General features: G+C 41.0%; 1 protein-coding gene across 4 annotated transcripts in view; it reads right to left on the reverse strand.

Moving 5' to 3' along the window:
• The window catches only part of ITSN2 (intersectin 2), an 80,104-nt gene that overhangs the window by 5,482 nt on the left and 51,131 nt on the right, over positions 1–23,491 (reverse strand). For all 4 annotated transcript variants that reach the window (XM_015620804.3, XM_015620801.3, XM_015620803.3 and 1 more), the window contains 15 exons: positions 22,969–23,090; positions 21,030–21,205; positions 20,607–20,751; positions 19,982–20,187; positions 19,096–19,160; positions 18,281–18,447; positions 17,949–17,994; positions 17,641–17,762; positions 16,748–16,844; positions 15,732–15,923; positions 2,974–3,095; positions 2,026–2,132; positions 1,209–1,392; positions 544–642; positions 215–382 (listed from right to left, as the gene is read on the reverse strand). In XM_015620804.3, the coding sequence (XP_015476290.1) occupies positions 215–382; positions 544–642; positions 1,209–1,392; positions 2,026–2,132; positions 2,974–3,095; positions 15,732–15,923; positions 16,748–16,844; positions 17,641–17,762; positions 17,949–17,994; positions 18,281–18,447; positions 19,096–19,160; positions 19,982–20,187; positions 20,607–20,751; positions 21,030–21,205; positions 22,969–23,090 (2,018 nt within the window). The remainder of the gene's footprint in view (positions 1–214; positions 383–543; positions 643–1,208; positions 1,393–2,025; positions 2,133–2,973; positions 3,096–15,731; positions 15,924–16,747; positions 16,845–17,640; positions 17,763–17,948; positions 17,995–18,280; positions 18,448–19,095; positions 19,161–19,981; positions 20,188–20,606; positions 20,752–21,029; positions 21,206–22,968; positions 23,091–23,491) is intronic.

Genomic DNA, 23,491 nt, shown 5'->3' on the forward strand with positions numbered 1-23,491 from the left:
TTTAAGCTGGTAAATCAAGATTTGCCTGCCACTACAGTAATGCAAAAACAATGGTTCATCACATTATGGCTGGTGAGTGGAATTCCATAAAAGCTGCCTGTCTAGAGCTCAGCAGTGGATCATGCTCCAATAAGGAATGTGAGCAAGGACTCCCATTCCCTCCCCAGCCTTTCTGAAATGACTCAAAAGCCCTGCAGAGCATCAGTGTAGGTACCTCAGCAAGGCCTTCACACTGGACATGGGCCTGGATCCATTCCAGCCTGTCCGAGTTCTCCTTCTCGCGCACGCCCTCGTTCACCTGGGAGCACAACTCCTCCGCACGCTCCAGGGCAAGCCGGAGGTTACTGTGATCTGGGTGGCTCTCTGGAGTGTTCTCTAGAATCTGCCATGGATCAAAGAGGGGAGAAAACAAGATAAAAAGCACAGGTAAAACAAGGTGCCTGTCAGAGAAATCCCCAAAAAGGGACAAGCCTTTATCTTGGCTTTTGCTATGGAGATCTAACTCCAAGCATTCAGCTACAAAACCTCACTTGGGGTACTCACACTCTTTATGAGCAGAGGGTAGCGCGTTATCCTTTGCATGGGTTTCAGGAGGAAGCTGGAGAGGGGCATTCCTTTGCAGCGAGGGTCCAGGGCAAGTTTCTGTGGTGCAACCCAGAGATTTAGCAGAGACACTGCATTAGTCATCAGAAAGTAGTTGCATCTCTGGCACTGAATACTGAAAATTCTCTGATCAGACTCATTTTTCCAGGCATTCCAAGAGATCTTGGATTTTTTCAGTAAGTAAACACTACTTGTATCTAGAACAAAGAGGAAAGCTGGCAGTGTCATCGCACCCAGATGCTTTGCCAGCATAAATCACAGGGCTATTGTTGATGCAAAATCCTTACATTCAAAACTGTTCCAGCTTTTATTTTGACACCATAGGCTCCACTCAGTTGAAAAAGAATAAAGCAATGAAAGAAACAAATGCCTGATGTCAACTGTTCTGGCAATTTTCCTTTTATGGCCTAAGTAAATTAGCTAGAGAGAAAATAAAGAGCACACACAGTGTTAGCCATGGTCACCGTGCAAATACACCTTGGAAGCTTCTTAGCTATTTTTGCAGGATTTTACTCTTCTAGGTTATATTGATGTGGTCAATGCTGGTTAGATGGGCTCCTGTCATTGAGGAAAGGAGAGGGTACAAAAGCTACTGAATCAGATACCTTTAAGTAGTCTTTGAAATCGGCATCTTCATCAGTTTTCTGCTGCAGCAGGGACGCTCCGTTGAGCTGGCAGCTGCAGAAGCGAATGTAGGCCTGCATGTGGGACAGCTCTGCTGCCAGGATGTCCCCGATCATCTGCACCGGCATCTTCTCACCTCCCGTTTTCTTACGCACCCGCAAGGCTCTGCAGACAGGAAAGAGATCACCATCCAACTCTGCTGCCAAGCCTGTGAGGCCTAAATCACAACCCTTACAGATCCACCTCTGAAAGGACACAAATCTGGCAGGTGAATTTCCTTACACAGCATAAGCACTTCCAGGAGGTGCTGGAGTCCTGCCTGAAACCCCAGGAAGTCACTGACACCACACCCTGAGCTGAAGAATCTCCCTGATGGGGTCTGGGGGGCTGGGACTCTCCACTGAGGTTTCTGGGGCAATCAGCATCAATCTCTACAGTCAATCAGCATCCCATTCAGTGAATTATTAGCCACTGTACCTTTCTAAAGATTATTTTTAGACAATAAAAGGTTACTTTGCAGAAAACTGGAAAGAAAAGCTCCCATGCATATACTTTTGTGTAGGGTCTGTTTCTAAGGTATTACAGCAAGTGTACATCTGTTCTTGCTGTTTATTTCTCCCTGTCTCTTATTACAGCTCCTTTTGAAGCAGTCTGACTGCATTTAGCTGTTCTGAATGCAAGCATGCACAGGAAATAATCAGCAAGGACAGAACATTGACTGTAAACCCAGAAAACTTCCTGGGGGAAGAACAACAGAATAATGAGAAGGAAAATATAAGACCGCAGGCAAGTACTCACTTCAGTAACTTTGTATTTGACATGATGACTTCCTTCCAGTTAACAAAGATCAGCCCCATTTCTCCTTCTGTGAGACAGCCTGAACCAGCCATTGGTTTTTGGAAAACCTGCAGCCAAAAAATGAGCAATTCTTCAGAGAACAGAAACAGCCCAGCCTCTTGCTTAGCCCAGCAGTGACATTTTATGAATGCTCAGTGTCTTAATTTCTCTGCAGTTAAAAGCAATTCCTTACAAGCACTTGTGACAGCTGTTTCCCCTGAGCGTGTGACCCATTCTGCCACCGGCATCAGCACTTGCAAAGCGAGGACAAGCACTGGGATCTGCAGGCTGACAGCTCAGAAGAGCATTCCCATGATTTCAGAGTTAATCACTACACAAATTACACTCAGGCACTGCTCCTGTCCCCTGACCCAGAGCACTCATGGTCACCCTGTGTGCAGAACCACAGCTGCTCTCAGGAGCCCTCAGCACCTCATCTCTGGGGAGCAGAGACTATTTAACATCTGCCACTTCACCACACCATTGTTCTGTACAGAGAGGTCAAGTTGGGTGCCCAAGAGCCCTTAATGCTGGTCTGTCCCTGCCCTGCTGAGGGAGGTGGTCTTGCTTCCAGAAATAAAACTGGGGAGAAGGCACATGATAAGCTTTAATGGTGCTTCTACAGCTCTGTGCAGCTCTGCTCGACACCTGGCCCCAGCCCATCACCCTTTTCTTGAGCCTGAACACCTAAGAACAGGATTTGGAAAACAGGAGGGTCTTTGTAAGCTGATGGGTTTCACAAAATGGTGCTTTTGCCTGGTGAGCAGCCACATATCACTCACTGTAAAGGGAGGTGCCCATACCTTTCTTCCTCCATCATCTCACAATTCATAACAAGCCCGTTATTGTTATTATTCAGTACAGAGGTGTTCTTTTTCCAAATGAATTTTCACATCCAAGACATCTCACCTCTACAACGAGCTGCAGATCATCCATGTACCTCTCTTCAGTCTGAATGAGCTCATGAATGTAGCCCTGCCTTTTCCTTTCCATGGGCTGCATGGTGTCAAGGCTCTGGAGATCAGCACACCCTGCAGGAAGTAAGTCAGGAGTTCAGATCCCACTCAAGGCATCAAATCTGATCAATTAACAAAACTGCACCAGCATTCAGCAGTCTGTGTCTCAGACTATACAGGCACTGGTAAACCCTCTCTGCAGTAGCAGCGGGATTCAAGATCAAGTGATGTAGCAATCAACCCCCTCCCTTCTTTGTGCCACTTTTCAGTCTATCACCTTTTAATTTCTTTGTTCACCCCCTGTACTGTGATGCAGAGTAAGAGTTCCTGACTTCTTGCCACTCCATTTGTCTCATGGTTTTTCTCATGTCTTCTGCCACATTAATTTGAAACTGTGATTTTCTCTTACCTTGAGCAATGTCTTTTTTAGACTTGGTGATCTTAAAGGTCTTTTCCAACCTTAATGGTTCTATGATTCTAAGTTGTCTTTTGTGAGATGAAGTAATAGAAAATGTGGCTGGTTCTGACTTAGGACATTGCACCTTTAACCCCCACCCCATTTCTGAAGTTCTCTTGCCTTAGTTATTAATTTTTAATACAAACTCCACCACCAATTTGTAAAGCTGTAACACATAGTATTATAGCTGTGTAACTTCAAAGCTGCCCAACTTTTTTTTTTTCCTCAAAATGAGCTGGAAATATATTGAATTATTTTTATGCATCAAGGATGAGGAATCAAAATCATGCACAGGAACACACCGACAGTCAATGACACCAATCCCAAGTTTCTGTCAGGACATGCAGACCCTGCAGCTTCACACAACTCTATCTCTACTGGATGTTAGTAAACAAGACAACAGTGTTCAAACTTTAGTAGCCAAACCAAAAACTGGTAAAACCAAAGTGGTGAATGTGTTTAACTGGGTAAAGGAGAGCACAGAAAGTCAATCTGATCCCTCTGCCAGCCATCACACAGCAGAGTATTGCAAAGCAGCAGGGTGGGGGAAAAGGGAAAAGAAAGGCACAATTACAGAGCGTTTGAGAACATCCATTGATCACTGGATGTGATGGCATCAGACTGCAATACCAGGTGAACTGGGGGTTTTGCAGGATAGCAGAAAGGACATCGCAGGAACTCACTTAGATCCGGCAGTTCTAGAGGAACAATACTTCATGAAGGTTTACAGGAGTCGTGAAAGGCAGAATGACCTACAGCAGGAAGGGCTGTGTCTCCCTGACACTCCTGGTACACAAGGATGTGACTATTCACTGCCATGGTACAGATCTGCTCATGGGAAGGCGAGTTAGTAATAAATTTGAGGGAAAAAACCAAGAAACACTAAACATTAGGCTGAACTTGATGTGACAGTGGCTTAATGGGAGCCTCACAGGCTCCTGAGCTCCCAGCTACACCAGCATCAAGGTGTGCTGAAAGAACAGCTGTCAGCAGAAGAGAAACTCTTGCCAAGTGAAATTTTAGGACACCATAACAAGGAAACCCTTTGAACAACACAAAGAAGTAAAATAGCAAAGACAACAGCTAGATTGAAAGTCAGGACTTTTCAGTTCTGTTTTACACCCTAAGGAGGATCACAGATCTTAAGCTTTCTGACAAGGTTTGAAAAAACACTTTTTTAGAAGAGATGAGGGACTGAAGCTCTTTTGATCACACAGAATACTCCTGGCCTTAGTTATCCCCAAAGCTACAACCAGGCCAAAATTAGATGAGCAAAAAGGAGTAAAGTTACTGATAAAAGTGATTCCTGCTAAGTTTGATGTCTTAGTCCATTGAGACAGTTTGTAGCCAATGGGCTACTTCTGGATTCTTGTGCCACTCTTCAGTCTGGACAGGACTGACTTTAAGCCCATCTGGTTACTAAGTCATGAAATTTTAGGATAATCCAAGGGCTTTCACAGTAACCAGGTATTAATTGTCCAGATTTGGAAGTCCCACTTTGGTCAGTGGCTCCCTTTCCTACTGCAAGGTGCAGTCCTGTGACAGAAGCAGGGATGGACTGAAGCTCCTGTTGGCTTCCTGTGTCCCAGCTGCTGGAACAACCCACATGCTGGGATTTAGGTCTGTCTCATGCCGACTACTGAAAGTTGAGGCCAAGCCTGGGACAGAAATGGGCTTATTTTATGCATTAAAATAGATTTGGTTCATAAACTTGCTATCAGATGCAAAAATGCACTTATATTACCTGGCTCATGTGCTAACCTTGTGTTTGGACTGTCAGCTTCTGGGATGAAGGGACAAATGCTATTTTGTATTTAGCATTTTATATAATTTTATTTAAACACTAGTGTTTGCTGGTGAATACACTCCCAATTTTGATTGGTCTGATGATACTGGCATAAGAACACATTATGCAATCCCCACGTTTGATTTTACAGGAAGAATTCAGGCATTTGAGTCTGAAGGGAAAAACAAAAATCTAAGAAAGAGAATAAACCAGCCTAACGAGAGCATTTGCCGATGTTTTCCTAAGTGGCCACAGCAGCCCATGGGGTCACCGGTGCTGAAAGGGTGGAGCTACATCTCCACCCTTTCTCCTCCCACATTGTTTTCCCTCCTTTCCTTGCATCAATTCTGGCACTTATCTGACTCCCTGCTCACATGCTGGCAGCAAATAAATCCCAAAGGGGGATAAAGAAGACAGAAGTTTTCTGCTGGTTTAACAGCCAGGAGTGTGCATGGAAACAGTAAAATTGCCTTGTTTGGCAGCAGAAAGCTCTTGGCTTGGCTTCCCTCTGGTGAAGCTTCATCCCAAAGTCCTCAGGCAGCAGAGAACTGCTCTGGAAGAGCAGTGGGATTTCTGGGCGTGTCTGCAGCAAGGAATTGCAGCTCCTCACCTGCTCTGCTAACCAGGAGGGACACCTGCCCTCTGGAGGAAAAGCCAGCCTGCAGGGCTTTCAGCCAGCTTGGGGCACAGCCTGCCCAGCTCCCTCTCCTGAACTTCCACCAGAGCGAGCAGTGGCTGTCTGGAACCTTGGAAATTTGGGGCACAGCAACAGAGAGATGCCTACACTGACTGTGGTGCCCTCTGGGCTAAATCCTGCTCTCTGAGCTGAGGAAACAGCTGCCAGGGTAAAACAACCTGGAGAGTTTATAAACAGGAAATCCCAGTCTCTGAAGTTATGTTTAAAATTATACTTTCTAAATATACCTGAACAAGAAGTATTTTTTCCTACTAACATAACTACCCCTGCATGGAAAACTACTGAGTTTCACAGTGAAAAGATGTTTGCCTCCACAGGACATTCAAAGCCCTGAAAAACAGGAGGGGCTGGGGGAGAAAACCTTCCCAATTATTAACTTTTTGGGTATGAGCACATTCAAGAGGAAGAGGGACAGTTTCTGAAGACAGGAAATCCTCCAATGAAAGACAGAGGAGTAACACCTATCACTATTTTCCCAACAGACTTTCCCACTCAATGGACAGGGGAAAAAAACCTGCAAGTTTAAAGTGACTATTTTTTATTTGACCACCGAAGACTCTTTAGGGATAGAGATGAGGTTTAGATTTGATATTGGGAAAAATTTCTTCATGGAAAGGGCTATAAAACACTGGAACAGGCTGCCCAGGGAAGTGGTGGAACCACCATCCCTGGAAACGTTAAAAAAGCATATTGAGATGGCACTTTAGGATGTGGTTTATTTCTGTTAGGTTAATGATTTGACTTGATGATCTTAAAGGTCTTTTCCAACCTTAATGATTTCATGATTCTATACAAACTGTTTTTAAAAGGAAATGTTTTGTTTAGGGTTGGGTTTTTTTTTGGAAGGGTTGTTTATTTGTTTTAATTGTTTGTTTGACTCTGGAGCCAGCTGACATGGCTGCAAAAAACAGGTAAGGGTTGGGGGTTATTTTCCTGGTTATTTTCCTAGCCTGCCATAGAAAGGCCATGTGTCCCCTTAAGGACCAGGGGCTGGCATTAGCACAGTCCCTTCAGTAGAGTCAGAGAGCAGCTGATGGCATCAGGGGACACCACCATGGCAGGTACAAGCTCTGCAGGCACACACAAGGCCAACGCACTTGAACACACTCCTGTCACTCCTGGAGCCACCAGCAGCCTCTGAAACCCACAAAAGGAACAAATCCAAGAAATCTGCCACTGTGGAAAAGGCAGTTTCCATCAGGCCCTGGGAGAAATAATAAAAACTTTTATCCAATCTCCCCTAATCAGTAAACACAGGACACTGTGCTACAACAGAGGAAATTTATGAATTAATTTTCAAGAGGTAAAAAGCAAAATCAAGTCACTCTATCACAGGCGACACAATGCTCATTCCAAGCTATTCAGCTGGAAAAAAAATCCTCTGTAGATGGACAAAAAACCACAACAGACAAACTAGATCCTTTCATGTGTCCCTTTAATAAAATACATTTGCATAGTTATCTTACAACTTTGTTCAAATCCAAAGGTGAACAATTGCCTCATGCTAAGCACAGCCACATTCGCGTGTCTCCACAACCGTCCCCACAGGTGCCACTCAAGCTTGGGAAGGACAAGAGGGGTTTTAAGGCAGCACACACCAGAACGCAGCACTTTTATTGGTTCATTACACTGAAGTAGCATGACCCTGCCACAGCTCCTGCTGCAGCCCAAGGAGAGTCTCTGCATTCCTAGGAGCAGACTTATTTACAGGTGTTTCCAACCCTGCCCAGGAGAATCACACAGGAATACGATCTGACAAAGCACTGAGAGGACAGAAATGTTCAGTGACCAGGGGGAGGTGTTCCAGTTATTGGTGTGTAACTTTCTGATGGAGCTTTGTGCCACCTGCTCCTGACTGCACCATTAACCATGTGGAGAAGGTGCTTTGGATGCTCCCAGCCCTGCCTCTGGTCCCAGTGGTGGCACAAGACCTTCCTGCGTGGATCCAGCTCCGGATCAGGAACTAAGCTTGTGTCAGAAAGGCTGCTGTGGATTGTTAGTCCATTATGCAAACCAGACAGCTACAGAAGTAGTGTTTTGGTACCCGTTCTTGTGCATTTACAGCACTGTTTGCTTCTCACCCCCAGTGACACCAGGGCCCCTATTCTCTGCTGGCCCACAACAACATTTAGCAAGTACCACACTGCAGGCAACAGCAAACAGTGTATTTTGCTTTCCATGTTCCCTTCAGGTTTAGTTTTTAACCTTGTGTGGCTCTCAGGAACTTTTAGACTCTCAGCTCTTGCCTGGGAACCATGAGTTCAGCAAAGGACTCTATTTTCCACCTTGCCCTTAGTTCCACAGCCAACCTTTTTCACCCAAATAAGGGTAATTGGACTGGCTGGGATGAACAGGTGAACTCAACTCTATGGTTTTTTATTAACAAAGGGGTGGATTGCTCACAACCACAGAAAAAGTAGCATTTTTAAAAGTAAAAGTCGGACTTAAATGCAGCTTCCAATAGCCACACTGCTTCATTAATACAGTATATTATTTTAAAATAATCTTGCTGTAAATAAATCCTTGGCATAGTCTTTCCTTTGTGGGTATCCAACTCTTTCTGCACCACTGTGAAGGGGAGCAGAGCTCTCAGGCAACTGCCCTGGAGCTCTGCTAGGCAGACTTCTGCAGTAGAGATAAACACTGAAGGAAGGGACTAAGTCTCTCTCAATCAGCATTATTAAGGTGTGTTATTATTATATTTATTATTACACGTAAGAGAATTTAAAGTGTACTCAGCTAATACTGAAACATGAAAAGAGAGCTGTGAAAGCACAGAATGCTTCACTTCAATACTCTTCAGTTCAGACTTAGAGGCAGTGGTTTCAATAACTGCCAATGCTCATACCTACACAGCAACACAGGGCTACCTGCGTGAAACTTTGCCAATAGTACTGCAATCTCCAAATGTAGCATTAAAAAAAAAATTAAATTAGTAGAATGCCAGCTGGTTTTGGAAAATTCCACATAAGTATATCCTCAAATACCTCAGTGAGGATGTAAAGTTGTTTTTTTAATTTTTCAAAGACAATCAGTAGTAATCTGGCATTCAAGGAAAACTGAACGTTGATTGTCAGTGTGGCTCAAATCCCACTGGTTAACAGTGCCTTTCTGCATTTTAGAAATTACATAACTTAGAAAATCACCTAATTCTTGGACTACAGTAAGTGACTGCTCGATGCCACTGGTGCAGCATGACACATTTCAGCCTGTATTAAACAGGCTTTCCAAGACAAATTCAGAGAAGGCAATTCTGAGTGAGTAGTGTATTTTAGTAGAAACACTTCAAATATGGTTTCAGAAGGAAATCAAATCATCTGAAATATTCAAACGATTATCTAGCACATTATTTGCCTACAACATGATTTCATTCTCTTAACAAAATACTGGTTCAGACAAAATACATCCAGAATAAAAATCCATTTGTAGTTTTCTGTAGGCACATTGTGTAGTCCATATTGCACAGAAGATACATCTCTGAACTAAAGGGCACATATACATTATTTGATCAAGGATATTAAATACATAGCATTGGATTTTGGAAAAAGGCTTTTAAATCTCTGCAACTGGATTAACCTTTTCCTGATAGTACCTTCACAACATTCATCTGTCTATATATATATGTCTATATAGTAAACAAGCAGTTTTGTAAACATTTCTGATTACATAAGTGACCTTTGATGTTTTATAACCAAGTTCAGGAAACCAACTAAATTAAATACTGTGTCTAGAGATCTCTCTTGTTGTTACAAGAGCACAGAACTATTTAATCAGAGAAGTAGTCTAGAATCAAACTAATCCTTTTATTTAAAGGGGAATCAAGGTTACAAGTTCCTCCTTCCCTCCAAAGATTATAATAAGACATGGGCAGCTCAAACTGCACCTTATTTCCAACAGGTCAGGACTGTGGGCTGAGGAGCACAGTTCCATCCTAAACCCAAATGCTCTGCCCTCCCTCTAGGTTTTCTTAGTGTCTCTCCCCTGGCAACACCTCCTCAGCAAGGTTATCTCTGCATTAGGCTGATGCTCCATTTACCAGGAAAAGGAGCAGCAGCTTTTAGACAGTACTTTAAAAGTCACTGCAGACCATGGCCAGAGACAAACAATTCAGTACCACGAACTATTTAATGAAGAGGAGGGGCAGGGGGAGGGCCTGGTCACACAGAGGCTGTGCAAGCACTTACTGCAGCACCTAAGCACACTTGCCAGAACTGAAAGCAAATATGAACAATCAGAATTTAAAGGAGGGAGGCTGTTTAGGGATAGAATGTACTGAGCCAAAACAACCTGAATTTCTGCCATAGTACTACTGTGAAGGAAGAAAAATAATTAAAATATCCTCCACTCTACACCTAATAGTTCTTTCCCCTGTTCAAAAGGGTGTGAAAAGGCTGGATGGAGTGCACCACATCTAACCCTTAGATCTTGTATCACGTTTGTAATGACAACGACTATTAGCAGCAGACAGGTAGGGTTTGGTTCTGGATAAGCCATGAAGGCTGCCAATTTCAAAAGCTCAATATGTAAGAGATTAAATCAAGTCCATTAGAACAATAATCAACGAACATTTTAATTCTGCAAAATATGTACATTACAACATTAAAAGAACACAAGTTCCCGTTCAAAACAGCTCAGATAAACTGTGCAAATAGTGGGTCTTTGTGTGTCTGCAATCCCACCATGCAAACAATAGCTTGATATGCATGCTAATGACTACGGTTATCAATCCCAAAGGAAATACTAAAGGAAACAAGAATGAACAGCAGTGAAAGCCACACAAAGACCCACTATCCTTTCTGCTTTTACAAATCAACTGAAACTGTAGATCAGAAGAAAACGCACAAAAACCTAATTTCTTGATTGGATCTAACGTTCAAACGAAGCAAAACGATTGTGTCAGACACGTGAGCAGGGCTGGCCACCCTGCCTCCACACTAGTCAAACTTGGATAGTGGGTCTCTGAGGTGCTTTCACACTGGAAGACAACATTGGGTCCTAAAAAAACAAAAAAAAAAAACAAAAAAAAGAAGGATAAAATGAACATAAATTTGAAGAGTGAAACATGAATTCTATGGACAAAGACAGAACAACACCAAAAAGGTCAGAAAGGAATGATGAACATTCAACTTTCTGAAAACAGACATCACAAGCTTCCACCTTTGTCTTATATTTATAAACACATATTTAAGTACTTGTGACCAGCCACTGCTGACTCTGAAAACCCCTGCAGTTCATTCATTTGAAGAAAATGTTTCTTCCTAAGGAAAATTTCTGTCATGTGAACTCAACACAAGGTCAAGTCCTAAGGTTTTTTTTTTAAAGGCAATGGCAAAATTCCCTGAGACTTCAACAAAACCAGAATCTCTCCTGAGAAACTTCTACTGGGACATTAGAAAAACAAATAAAAACTAAACTTGTAAAGAAAAATTTCATTGGAATTTATTAATATCAGCACATAAAAATTAATCTGTTCAATTCTGCTTGAGCCTGAAAGAAATTAAAATCTTGCCTCTAGTCTCCATGGAACAGGAGGGACCACTCCCCTCAGAATCCAAGGGCTACATGGTCTGAAGAGGAACACACCTTGTGGGCAATTCAGAGACTATTCCAGACCCCAGGATTACAACCTGGAAGTGTTATCAAGCCTGACTGACAACTCACCAAATAGTTTTAGAAATACAAAGTCACTATGTCACTATGAAGTAAGGGACTGATTTCGTATTTGATCTTTGGTAAAAGAGGTAAAATTCTGGAGCTGTTGAGTAAGTCTTAGAATAAATCATTAATCCTTGTTAAAATATTAATGTGGAACTGGAGCAGGTGATACCTCAAAGCCACTGCTACCACGAACTGTTACTCCACGAAGAGAAATTACATGGCAAGCACTAGAGAATTTCAAAATGTGTTGTCCATACACAGACACAGAAATGCACTGGCCATGAGCACGTCACTTCAGAAGTTGTTTTTCCACTATCAACACCCCTGAAAGTGAGTCAACTTCATCCATCAGACGGTGTGGACAGGAATTACTAAAGATCTTTTGTGCAGGGAAATCAGCTTTTCTGGAAATACAGATCCTTGTTGCAGGACTTGCCTCAGGTCTCCAACATGCCACATCTACAAGTAAGGTTTGGGGAAGATAAAAATGAGCTAGCTCTAGAGATATTACTACAAACAACAACCTGGAGCTCAGGCCTGAGCACCTGAAGGAGTGACTGACATGTGAGGAACTGCAGCAGTGCTGGGCTATGGAAAGCAGAAAGAGTGAACAGAAAACAGTCACTACACATAGATTAGAAGGAACTGGCACAACATTCAGCTCTGAGTCTCATGGGACGAGACACCTCAGGATGAACCAGAAGCCTCTCTGCACATGGAGCACAGGTGTCCCCACCTGGATGAGCTGTCCAGCCCTCAGCAAGAGCATCTGAGGGATGAACTGATCTGTAACACTAGAAGACATCTGGCAACCAAGTATGCAGGAGCAGCTGTCTTCCCTCCTTACACTTCTACCTAACCCACCTTAAACATCCCTTGGGAAGAATGGGAAGAGAACCTGGTAGATGTGTCCTTGTCAGACCCTGGTAACATAGAAAAGATGAGACCCTTGAGAATGAATAGTTGAGTTTACCTGAGGGGTGAAAGTACCAACTACAGAAAACAAAAGGACAAAGCTCACATTGGTCCCATGGATAAGATGACAAACTTAAAAAGGTATCTCATTGAAAAAGCCAACAAATAATACGAGAACAAGTTTCCAAATGCAAAGCAGATGAAGATGGGCCAAAATAAAATTATCTCCAGACCAGGCCACTGGGAAGAACTGTGAAGTGATCAGAGCACCATGCCTACCCCCCTAACACATGTCTTGGAACAGATGGGAAGAGAACCTGGCACTACACAGGTACTGGCAACACACAAGATCTGACCTTGCATGGTTGTGCAAACACTCAAAGAACAGAAGACTGATTCTTTATTTTAAATCTGTATTTTCAAACCTGCTGAGTACCATATTTATTATTTATGATGGCTTCTGTGCAAACATTAGAAAAATGTCATTAAATCAGAAGCAACTCTAACCACCACCACAGTCACCAGGAACATGACACCACTGTCCTGTGTTCTGCAACCATCATGTGTTTAAGAGAAACACTCAAACCTACAATACCCTGAAGTAATTTTGTATTTCTTTTTCTTTCCTTGCAGGGGTCCTATGCCAGGATGTGCAGCTACACCAAGAGGAAAAAAGGTTTTGTTCTGTTTGCAGAGCTATGTCAGCGACTTCATGTAAGGGATATCTCACTGACCCCAGCTCCCTCTTTGCTAGGGAAGTCTGCCATTATAGCAACAACTAATAGTTCCCAGAAAAGACTACAGATACAAAGGAGTATCTGGGGGAAAAACAGAATTTTCATAAGCCACAAACCTATTTCAGTAAACCAAATTTGCGTTTTCCCTTTCCAATACCATTATACTTGTTCTAGAAAATACAGCAGCAAAACTGCTATTATTCAACAGAGGCATTGTAATACTCAGATCAGCAGTTCTTAAAAATGCAACAATGCATTTTTAAAATTATAGTCTGTCATAGCTTAAAGCTGTTCTGTAGAGGGCTACATCAACATTTCTGTGGGACAATTCCTTAGTGATTTTACAAGAAAAGTTGTGACAGTTTCTGTATTCTGTTTAAACAAGAGCAAAAAATATTCTAAGAAAACACAAGAAGTTTGGAAGTTCATTCAGGACATATTTATACATTCCTCTGATTGTAGAAGAGGTACAGAGCAGTGGCTTACTGCTCACACAACTGACCAGCAGCAGCAGCCCAGATGAAATCTGGGAAATGGTATTTGAACAGTGCTGTGCTGGAGCTACTGAGCCGTACTGGGTTTGGGCTTGAGGCAGGATTTTTCCTCAAGTTTCCAAATGCTTCTATCACAACAGAGTGGCAAAGGCCAGCAGAAAACTAGTGTGTAACTTAGCTTATTTGAAATACTGAGAGAATTTTTAAAAATAAGAATAAATTCAACATACTCTTTGTTCACCGGTAGGTGGATTTTGTAGAACTGCTTTATAGAGTTGTTCTTAGAGAAAAGTTTAATGGCCAGGTACAGATGACCTGGTGCACATCATTAGCCTTTGTCAAAAGCCAGTTAGATGTGGATGGAAAATACTCTTATTCCACATCATTGAAATTGTTGAAATCTGAGGGAAAACTTAATGATCAGCAATGAGAAAAACTTACTCATCATCCAGAAAGCTCCCAATTTTGCAGCGTGGTCTTAGCACAGCTTGTGCTGAAAACCAATGGTTTATGTGATCACATTGCACTTGTCACATTCACCACCTAACTTTGAAATAACATACCTAGTGTGACAAGTTGTTACATCTATAATTTTTTAAAATTTGAAAGTTTTAATACTCAGCACAATCTTAATTTTATAGCCCATCTGGTGTAGTCTATACTGTTTCTTCAAAAGTGAGATTTGAAAACAAATTAAAGCTTTCAAAGAACCATTTTAATGATTTAACTATGTCTAATCAAAGACTTTTAAGTTCAATCTAAATGCATAAGTTTTTGACATCCTTAGCACATTGGCCAGAGGCATTGAAACAAAAAAAGCCAGAACAATGTGTTACCAAAAATGAGCTCAGAAGTAATTTAGCTAAAAAGAAAACCTCAGGAATGGTGCACACTCTCTTTTGCCCAGCAACCATAACAAGCTACCCAAGGAAAATATTTTAACTTTCCAACCCAAGCTGTACCTTCATTATGAGTTTGTGAGTTTTTCTGTAAGAACACAACTGTGTGATCAAATCTGAAGTGCAGACCGACCCTCCACAGTAGCTATAGGCTAACAAAAGTGAGGATCAGCCAGATTTCCAGATGGGTGTCTTTATCCCAAGAGAAGTCCAAACATTGTCTAGAGAAAAACAGCAAGTGAAGGGACAAGGCCTGTCATGTCAGAGGAGCAGCTCTGGCATCATGGTATGTTCCCAAACCTACTGGGCTGATGTAAAAGTTGGTTTAATCACAGGATGAAAAACTGAGGAAGTAAAAATTGTGCTAAATTTCTCTTGGGAGAGGATTTTCTTTGGGGACAGGGGCCAAAAAACAGGGTGTGTGTAGGGGACACCAGAAACCTTTACTGTGTTGATATGCAGAAGGCAGAGAAGATGCTGACTGTCAGGTGTACAGTTTAGGATTCAGTTCTCAGCCTCTGCTGCTGGTAATTTTCACCCCAACCTATGTCCTGACATATATCTTGTTTCTCAGGACTGGATGACAGCAGGACAAGCATATTTGTAACAGGACAGACCACTTGCTAATGCCAAAATCTTTTCCCTATCCTTTTTATGGGTATTTTTACTTAACTGATACCTGTGTTATAATTACTACAGCACTTTTCTTTATTTTACAAAACTTGAGCAAGTTCTGTAATTGCAGTGTGCTTGCACTGCTTCCCAGTCCATGTTAGTTATCAGCATCCTGTTGGAAGGAAAACTCCCACCCAATCCAGTATTTTTAGCTCACCCTACAGCACTCTTGTTATCCTACACTGGCTGATTGGTGATGTGCTGGTTGTTTTTAGGTTAACTAGAAAATGGTTTAAAGTACCTTGTACTATAATAAAGTATTTAAAGAAAGAGTACTTGAAGAAGTAATAAATTCAGCATATGCCTGGAACTCCAAATTCCAAGCACCAAGAAGAACAGCAATGCACATTTGAAACAAAGTAACAAAATTAATCAAAAATAGAAGTTGCTTACATTGCTGACTTGGATCGGAATCTGTGGTCATCTTCACGTAGTTTGAGGGGAAGAGACCTGTCACCCCATTGATTTCTCCTTGCCACCAGTCAGCATCATCTTTGTTCAGCACATTAATCAGCTGCCCCTTGGAGAAACTGAGCTCGTCCTCATTGTTTGCTGTGTAATCGTACATGGCTATCACCTGGCACACTGTGAAGGAAAGAAGAGCAGAATGGAGTTAGACCAGTATTAAAATGGTTTTCTCAGGGTTTTACAAAATCACAGGGAAAAAACAACCATTTCACATGCACTGTTGCATAAGAAAAATGCCACATGATTTTATCTTGATACAGAATTGTCTTCCCTTTTTTTTTACTTTTTTAAAATTGTGCCAGCCAGTAATTCTTATTTTCACTTTATATATCTGTGAACTTTTATAATGAATGGACTGCATCTACTGGCCTTCTAAACACTTTAAAATGTAATCAAGTATGCTTCTCCCTTTTACTGGCTGAAAAGAGAGTGAGTTTGATTATCTTACTGCAGACACTTGTGGGGAAAATGTTGCAGAGGAAGAGGAAATGTGCATTAGCTAATCCTGGGTCACTGCTTTAGTAACAGGGAAGTTTTCTCTAGTAAAACCCAGGAAATTGTTGTATAAGCAACTCATAGCTGTGGAGAACAGCATAATTTAAGCACACAGAAGCAAAAAAGCTTCTCTTCTATGAAATAACCTCTTTTGTACCCAACCATTCAAATGGAAAAACCTAGAAATAACCTGAAAATTTGCTTAGTCTCCCTCTTTTTAAGGAGCAGTGCATGTAATCCCACGTGGTTTGCCAATGCTCGCTAGCTCTCGCTAAGATTTTTGCTAGCACTTGGAAACATGGAGTTTCCAGATGAGAAGAGTACAGCTCTTCAGAGCAACCATCAAAATTAAAAACCCCAGAAGATGGATGCTGAACCTCATGGATACATGAACAATTGAAATAGTTACATAAAATTCTAAATGAAATACAAAGTCTTTTTTTCACCTGAGGGAGCAGCTGATGTGGTTCTTTCACTGCTTGGGCCCAGCAGTTTCACATGGCTGGCAGGGAACCATCCCTTCTGTCTCTTTTTCCCTCTTGCCTGCAAATGTTTATAATGGTTATTACACAACAGAAAAACTGAATAGTCCATAGATGGGAAAAAATGCAACAAATATGTCACAGAGTTTTGCAAACAAAAGACAAGAAGTCAGGGGCTTTTACACAGTTACTAAATGAATCTCAAAAGACAAAAATCTGACTAAAGCATAGAACAATGCAGTTCAGATAAAGCTGCACCCTAATATGTTCATCCAAAAATTTTAAGTGAGATTTCAGAGTACAACTCAATTATAGGGCTGAAAATTTGTTCTATGACTATTCTACCTGTGCATCATATCCAGTCTCTAATGAGATCAAGAGCACTTTTACAGGACATTCTTCTTAAATCTAGGTGGGCAAGGGAAAGAAGTGGGAACAGCACCTTTGCATTAAATAAGCTTCCAACTCCAGCTTCCAAACCCACCTGTTCTTTCATTAGAATAGCTTTAATGTTTCACCAATTAAATCCTAACCAATTAAATAACTGTCAACTTGTCTCTTCCTCCTCCCACATGTTAATTGACAGTTTTACTGTTTTATGTGACCAAGAAAATCGACGCTAAAAAAACCATAAAATCCCCAGCAACCCAACATTTAAAAAAGCCAACCAACCAAGTAACAAACAAAAAACATCCACCACACAGCTTTTCTTCCCCTTTGGTTTATACAAGATGAAAATAACTTTCTGACCAGCTTATATATAACTCTATACTTAGCTGTTTTTGTTTTTTTAATTAAACCCAAGAGCACCTCTTTGCCATTCATGAAGTCACAATTATTCCTCCTTGAGTCACTACCTGCAACTCTCCTTGCCACCATCCACTGGCATTTTTCTTCAAAATAAGTATCAGCTGTCCTGGAGCGAGACTGAGCTGTTCAGTTCCTGATGCAGCATAGGCAGTAGTAACCTGAGCGATTTCTGGAAAGAAAACAGTAATTTCATTTGTTATTTTTTCACTGTAGTAAGAGCTGGATCCACAGAAGTATCCTGGTGCACAACTTGCAGCTAAGAATATCAGCCACCATTAAAAAACTGCTATAAACCTAAATGCTCAGAGTTACTTACAAAACAGCCTTAAATGTTAAAAGCTTATCACACACTTACCGGGTTTCTTATTTATTGTTCCAGTTTTGCCAGCATAGCTAGAAGCCTACAAAGACAAAACAACAACCACCTTTAGTGTCCAATAAAACCAGTACAGTTTGCACAAAAAGCACATGGAGATTTTAACTTAAAACCCATATTTAACAAAACATCATTCTGTACAGAAAGAGAGGCAGCGTGACACTGGCTACAGCTCTGATTTAACACTCAAGCTAAGGATTCTCTTTTCTGTCAAGCACATTTACCTCTGCTCAAAATCCCTAAGAGCTGGGTGCCAACAGAATACAACTGAGAGAAAATATTGTGTGTTAATTCTCAGAAAATGAACTCACATCTGGATCTTTTGGTCTGACGTAATTGGAGGGGAAGATTCCAGTTCTGTTATCGATGCTCCCAGTCCACCACTCCCCTTCCTTCTGGGTCACCAGGATCTCCTCACCTTCCATGAACGTCAGATCACCGGGCTCAGAGCTCGAGTACGGGTAGAGGGCAACATACTCTGTGCAAAGAGCACACAGAGAACAGCTCCAGATGGGCATAAAGGAGCATCAGATGCAGATAAAGGGATATCAGCATTCTCCAGTGTGTTCATAACAGGAGTTATGTTCATAACATACCTTCACAAGTCTGAACTGACCTGTCTACCTGCCTGACTGTAATCCCATTTACTCTTGCAGGTATACAGCTTTGTAATGAAAAAGCACAAGTGCAATTAAAATATAATTGGGGAAGCATGGACATACACAAGAAATTTTTCTCCAATAATACTTTTTTTTTAACTCCTTACTGACTGTAAAAGAATGATCCACATTCAGGAGATTAAAAATACTTTCTCATGTCTTTACAGAGCAATATAACACAGTAGAGAACAGCAGGAAGAGAACTCTGCTTATGAGTTTTCAGAAATATTATTCATTCTTCAGCAGAAATCTTAATAACAGAACCTAGGCCTATGCTCAACCCAAATTACTTATAACCTTAAGCTCCTATTTTAAAACTCTTGTATCAACAGCTGAACATTTGCACTGTGTCTTTTGGACAAGCACTCAAAGTGCTGCTCAGAAACTCCTCACAAACTGAACTCTATTTACAAGTCAGTAAGCAGAACCAGACTGTACATTAGTTGGCATTTTTCATGCTGTCTTACCCTCTCCTGCTGGGTAACTCTGGGTATTAGGCCTTTTGTTTACAGCCGCATAAATAGCTTCTGGTCTGCAGAAAGAAGGAAAAAAAATAAGCTTTGTGTTACCAAGAGGCTGATCAAGAGCAAATCTCTCAATTCACATGAGACTAAGATCACTTTGGTTCTATCAGAGCTGGTAGTGACTCTGAATTAACTGCAAAGACTACCCTGACTATCAAACAGTGCCAAGTATTACTCATATTTAATATATTTATGGCAATCAAGAGCACAACACTTAAAACAATATTGTGATATAAGGGAAGAGATATATTCACAAATTATGTTATTCAAAAGAAGTAAATTAAAGACTTTAACTAAATTCTCTTATTATAAAGAATTTCTAAGAAGTTTTAGCAGAATGCATGAACAGAACAACTTACACACAGTAGTGCAGCCATCCCAGCAGTAACCAGACTTTACCTGAACAGTTACCCTGGAGCATCAGAACAGGCATAATGATCTTTTCAAGTGAAGAAAAACACACAACTGCTCTCTGCAGCACTTACAATTAGTTTTGATCACTTAAAAATTGGCACCTTTAGAGGCAGAATGCAACTGCACTGCAAGAGAGGAGACTTGGTAATGAACAAAAAGTCTGGCATTTGATGAATAATCAAACACCACTGATGTTTCACAGCACTCAGCCTATCAAGACTGTCCATAGCTACACAGCAGTGAGCCCAACATTACTTGGCTTGCCAGAATAAAATAATAAGAGCCTAAAATGACACAGTGTAAATTCTAAATGGAATTTATGTTCTGCACACTAAAGCAACTACAAGAATTTTGCACTCTAAACCACCTCTTTTTGCAAACTGCTGAATAAAACAACAACAAAAGTCACACTTACTCCTCTTTCTTGGTTTCACTCCCAGGTAAGAGCTTGACATAGGACTTTGGAAACCAACCCCTTCCTCCATGTACCTCTCCAAACCACCAGTTCTCCTGCTGCTCCAGGACAGTGATGATGTCATTCTTTGAAAAATTCAAGTGGTTATCTTTTTTTGCAGTCCAAGAGCAAAGTGCTTGTGCTTTTAGGTTCTCTACAGGCTGCCCCTGTAAGACAGGAGTGATGTTGGTTGACCACACTGCAAAACTGGTTCAATTGTTAAAAACAAACACTGGTATATCTTTTATTGAAGTTTAAGCAACTTCATTCCTAAGTGATGGCTGAATAACTTCGTTTACATCAATGCACACATGCAATTCAGTTTCTTATTTGTCAGGAATATCTTCTGTGCCTAATTATAGGTGAAACTGATTTTAGAATTATGAAAGGTGAGTCTTCTTGCTCAGTGGTCCCTGGAAATATATGGAATTATATCAATGCACACTAGTAGAATATTTAGAAGAGCCTCTTTATCGCCCAACCTGTTCAGTGCACCCAGCATTAGCAAAGTTGTGTGGTGTTCTGTTTTTTTAAAATAATTTTCATTAACATGAATCTGAAATACAGCAAGTTCTGCACAAGGTACCTGTCCATGAATAGGTGAAACAGATCCAGGGGAAACAGTGCGAGTAAAAGCTGATTTCTGCTGCCAGGCTGTGTTAACATTCAGGCTGGAAAAGGGAATATTTTGGTAATCAGATTCTTCTGCAGATTTACTTGGTGAAAGTGGTCTGCAAATTGAACACAAGGCATATTCATCAAATTACAACTTTTATTTAGAAAGTTCCTCAAGCAGAGAAATATTTTTTTACCATCTATAAAACTGATATTCAATATAATGCAAAGCAGACTATCAAATACTTAAATTTTCCAAGCTCAGACTTTTAAGAAGGTTCTTCAATGAGTTTTCTGCCTTTGTATTTTCAAAACAAACATCAAGTGAAACTGTACAGCACATTATGTGCTAGCTAAATTTAGAAAAAGCAATTTAAACACAAACATAACTCACTCTGAAGCAGCTGAGGTAGTAGATAAAGATACTGTAGGAGGAAGTAAGGCTTTCTTAGGAGATAAAGCTTTTTCTCCTTCTGGTACTTTTTCTACATAATTGCACGGAAACCAACCAAAATGTCCTTGAAAACTCCCATAAAGCCAACCAGGCTCTCCCACAGTTTTTTCATCAACCTATGGACAGGAGGAGAAATACAAAGAAAACATTATTAGCAGCATGAAACAAGCAGGGTACCTGATGTGTCAGCACCTGCTGGCTCTCTGACCTGAACAGGGCAGTGCCCACACCAGGATCAGCATTTTCACTCTGCCCTGGCAGAGCTGAGCTGATTTTGCCCTGTGATGATGCACTGGTTTCAGACAAAACCAGTACAGACAGACCTCAGAGCCCTTCAAACATCCACATGGGGATCATGCAGTGCCTCTGAGCCACTCCTGTCTGCCAAAAATGCTGGTGCCTTGTGCTGGATTCTGCTGAATGTGCAGCCAAGAGGCAGGGGCTGGTGAGCCCAGCAGAGCAGGAAACAACTGCTCCTGTTCTGCTCACAGATATAATTAACTCTGTCAGCTGACTGCATCCGAAACACATCCAAAAATTCTGTTATTTACTATGTGATTAAGTATAGAGCATCCTTAAACATTCACAGCAATACTGAAGCTTCCATTATGCTGCAAATTAGCCAGTTAGTGAAAATTGGCTAAAAATTAGCAGCCCATCAAAAACTATCAGCTGGTTAGCTTTGCTGGGGTTTGGGATGCAAGAAGAGGAGGAGGAGGCAGCTGTTAGCCTATTTCTGAAATCAGTTATCAGCAATTAAATGATACAATTACAGCTGAGAGGGAAGTCAAAGCAAAACCTACTCCTCTTGTTCCTTCTTCCATGGTTCATTGGTATGAAAATGCAAATAAATGCTTTAACACTGTCAAACTGAAAGCTAATTTAGTCAAGTGTTTTAGTATTTTGTATCACATTGCTTTATAAATTCTTCCTTATCACCTACTTGTATCACAGTCTGAATGAGGAACCACACATACTTATACATGAGAAACTGTATTACCATGCTTGTGTATCAGTTTTCACACATTCACCTGCAGGCAAAGACTTTCAAACAAGTGCTATTAACTAATATACATGAAATAACACAGATTTCAACTGAGATGCCACAAGGCATTTCCAATCTTATGGTCCTGCTGTAATATTACAGACAGCAAGTTCAGAAAATCGCTACAATAAATGGACACAGAATAAATTACTCTAAGTGTCTGCCTGAGAAAGGATTGATAAAGGAACAGTCAGAAAGAGAATCACAGATTCACCGGATGGTTTGGGTTGAAAGGGATCTTAAAGATCACCTGGCTCCACCCCTCTGCCAGGGGCAGGGACACCTTCCCACCAGATCAGGTTGCTCAGACAGGCAGAAATCTCTGTTAAGAATACACTGGGAAACAGTATTAAGGTTCAAAGGACCTTTCACATCTACTTGTTAAATAGATGTGAATTTATTCAAGGCATTTGAATTAAAATTAATTTAATTTTAATTCAAATGCCTTGAATAAATAATTCATATCTATATTTACTAAGCTCATATTTCAAGCAAACACTCAGAAGCCAACTTGTAAGTGTGCAATGAACTGCAACAACTACATTGTTTCTGATCTACTAACTTTAGAAACTTTATGTTTAGCATTCACTGCTCTCATATTTAAAGAGATTGTCACATATTAGGATGTTTAAAACTCAGAGAAATATTTTGGCTCAACTAAACCTAATTTCACCTGTTTTTTTTAAAAAAATAAAGAAATCAACAATCCAATTTAAATTTTGAGTAAACCTTAAAATACAGCAGTGCAATGCTTCTGACCCTTAAGACTTAGTGCATCTCAAGGCTAGAGAAAAGGGTTAATTTTTGCAAGTTAAATGTAATAGCAAATCTTACCTGAATTACATCTCCAGTATTAAAGCTCATCTCATCATGGTTCCTTGCCTCAAATGGATACAAAGCTCTATAATTTACCAAAGCAATGGAATTCCTCGACTCTGCAGCACCAACTGCATTGCCTGGAAGGTAAGAAACCAGTGACCACTGTGACACAGCTGAGAGACAAGCACTCAGTTGGAGCCCCATCATTCTGAGCAACTGGTAGGAATATGAGACACTGAGATCACCAGGGTATCAGTTTAACACACCAATCATGGAAATATAATTGAGACAACAAAATGCATTGACTTCTGCAGTGAAAAAAATCACAAAAACATAGAATGGGTTGGGCTGGAAGAGACCTTAAAGGTCATCTGGTTCCAACCCCTGCCATGGGCAGGGACGTCTTCCACTAGACATCATTAAAAATGACATTTTTATCTTCTCCTCTTTCCTTGCCACAGTGCTCTGGCTAAGCCAGTGCTTTAATAAAGCCTCCTAACACCATTATAATAATGTTCCATGCTGAAAAGATCCCACT

The sequence above is a fragment of the Parus major genome, chromosome 3, assembly GCF_001522545.3.
Source record: "Parus major isolate Abel chromosome 3, Parus_major1.1, whole genome shotgun sequence".
In the NCBI taxonomy this organism is placed as follows: Eukaryota; Metazoa; Chordata; class Aves; order Passeriformes; family Paridae; genus Parus; species Parus major.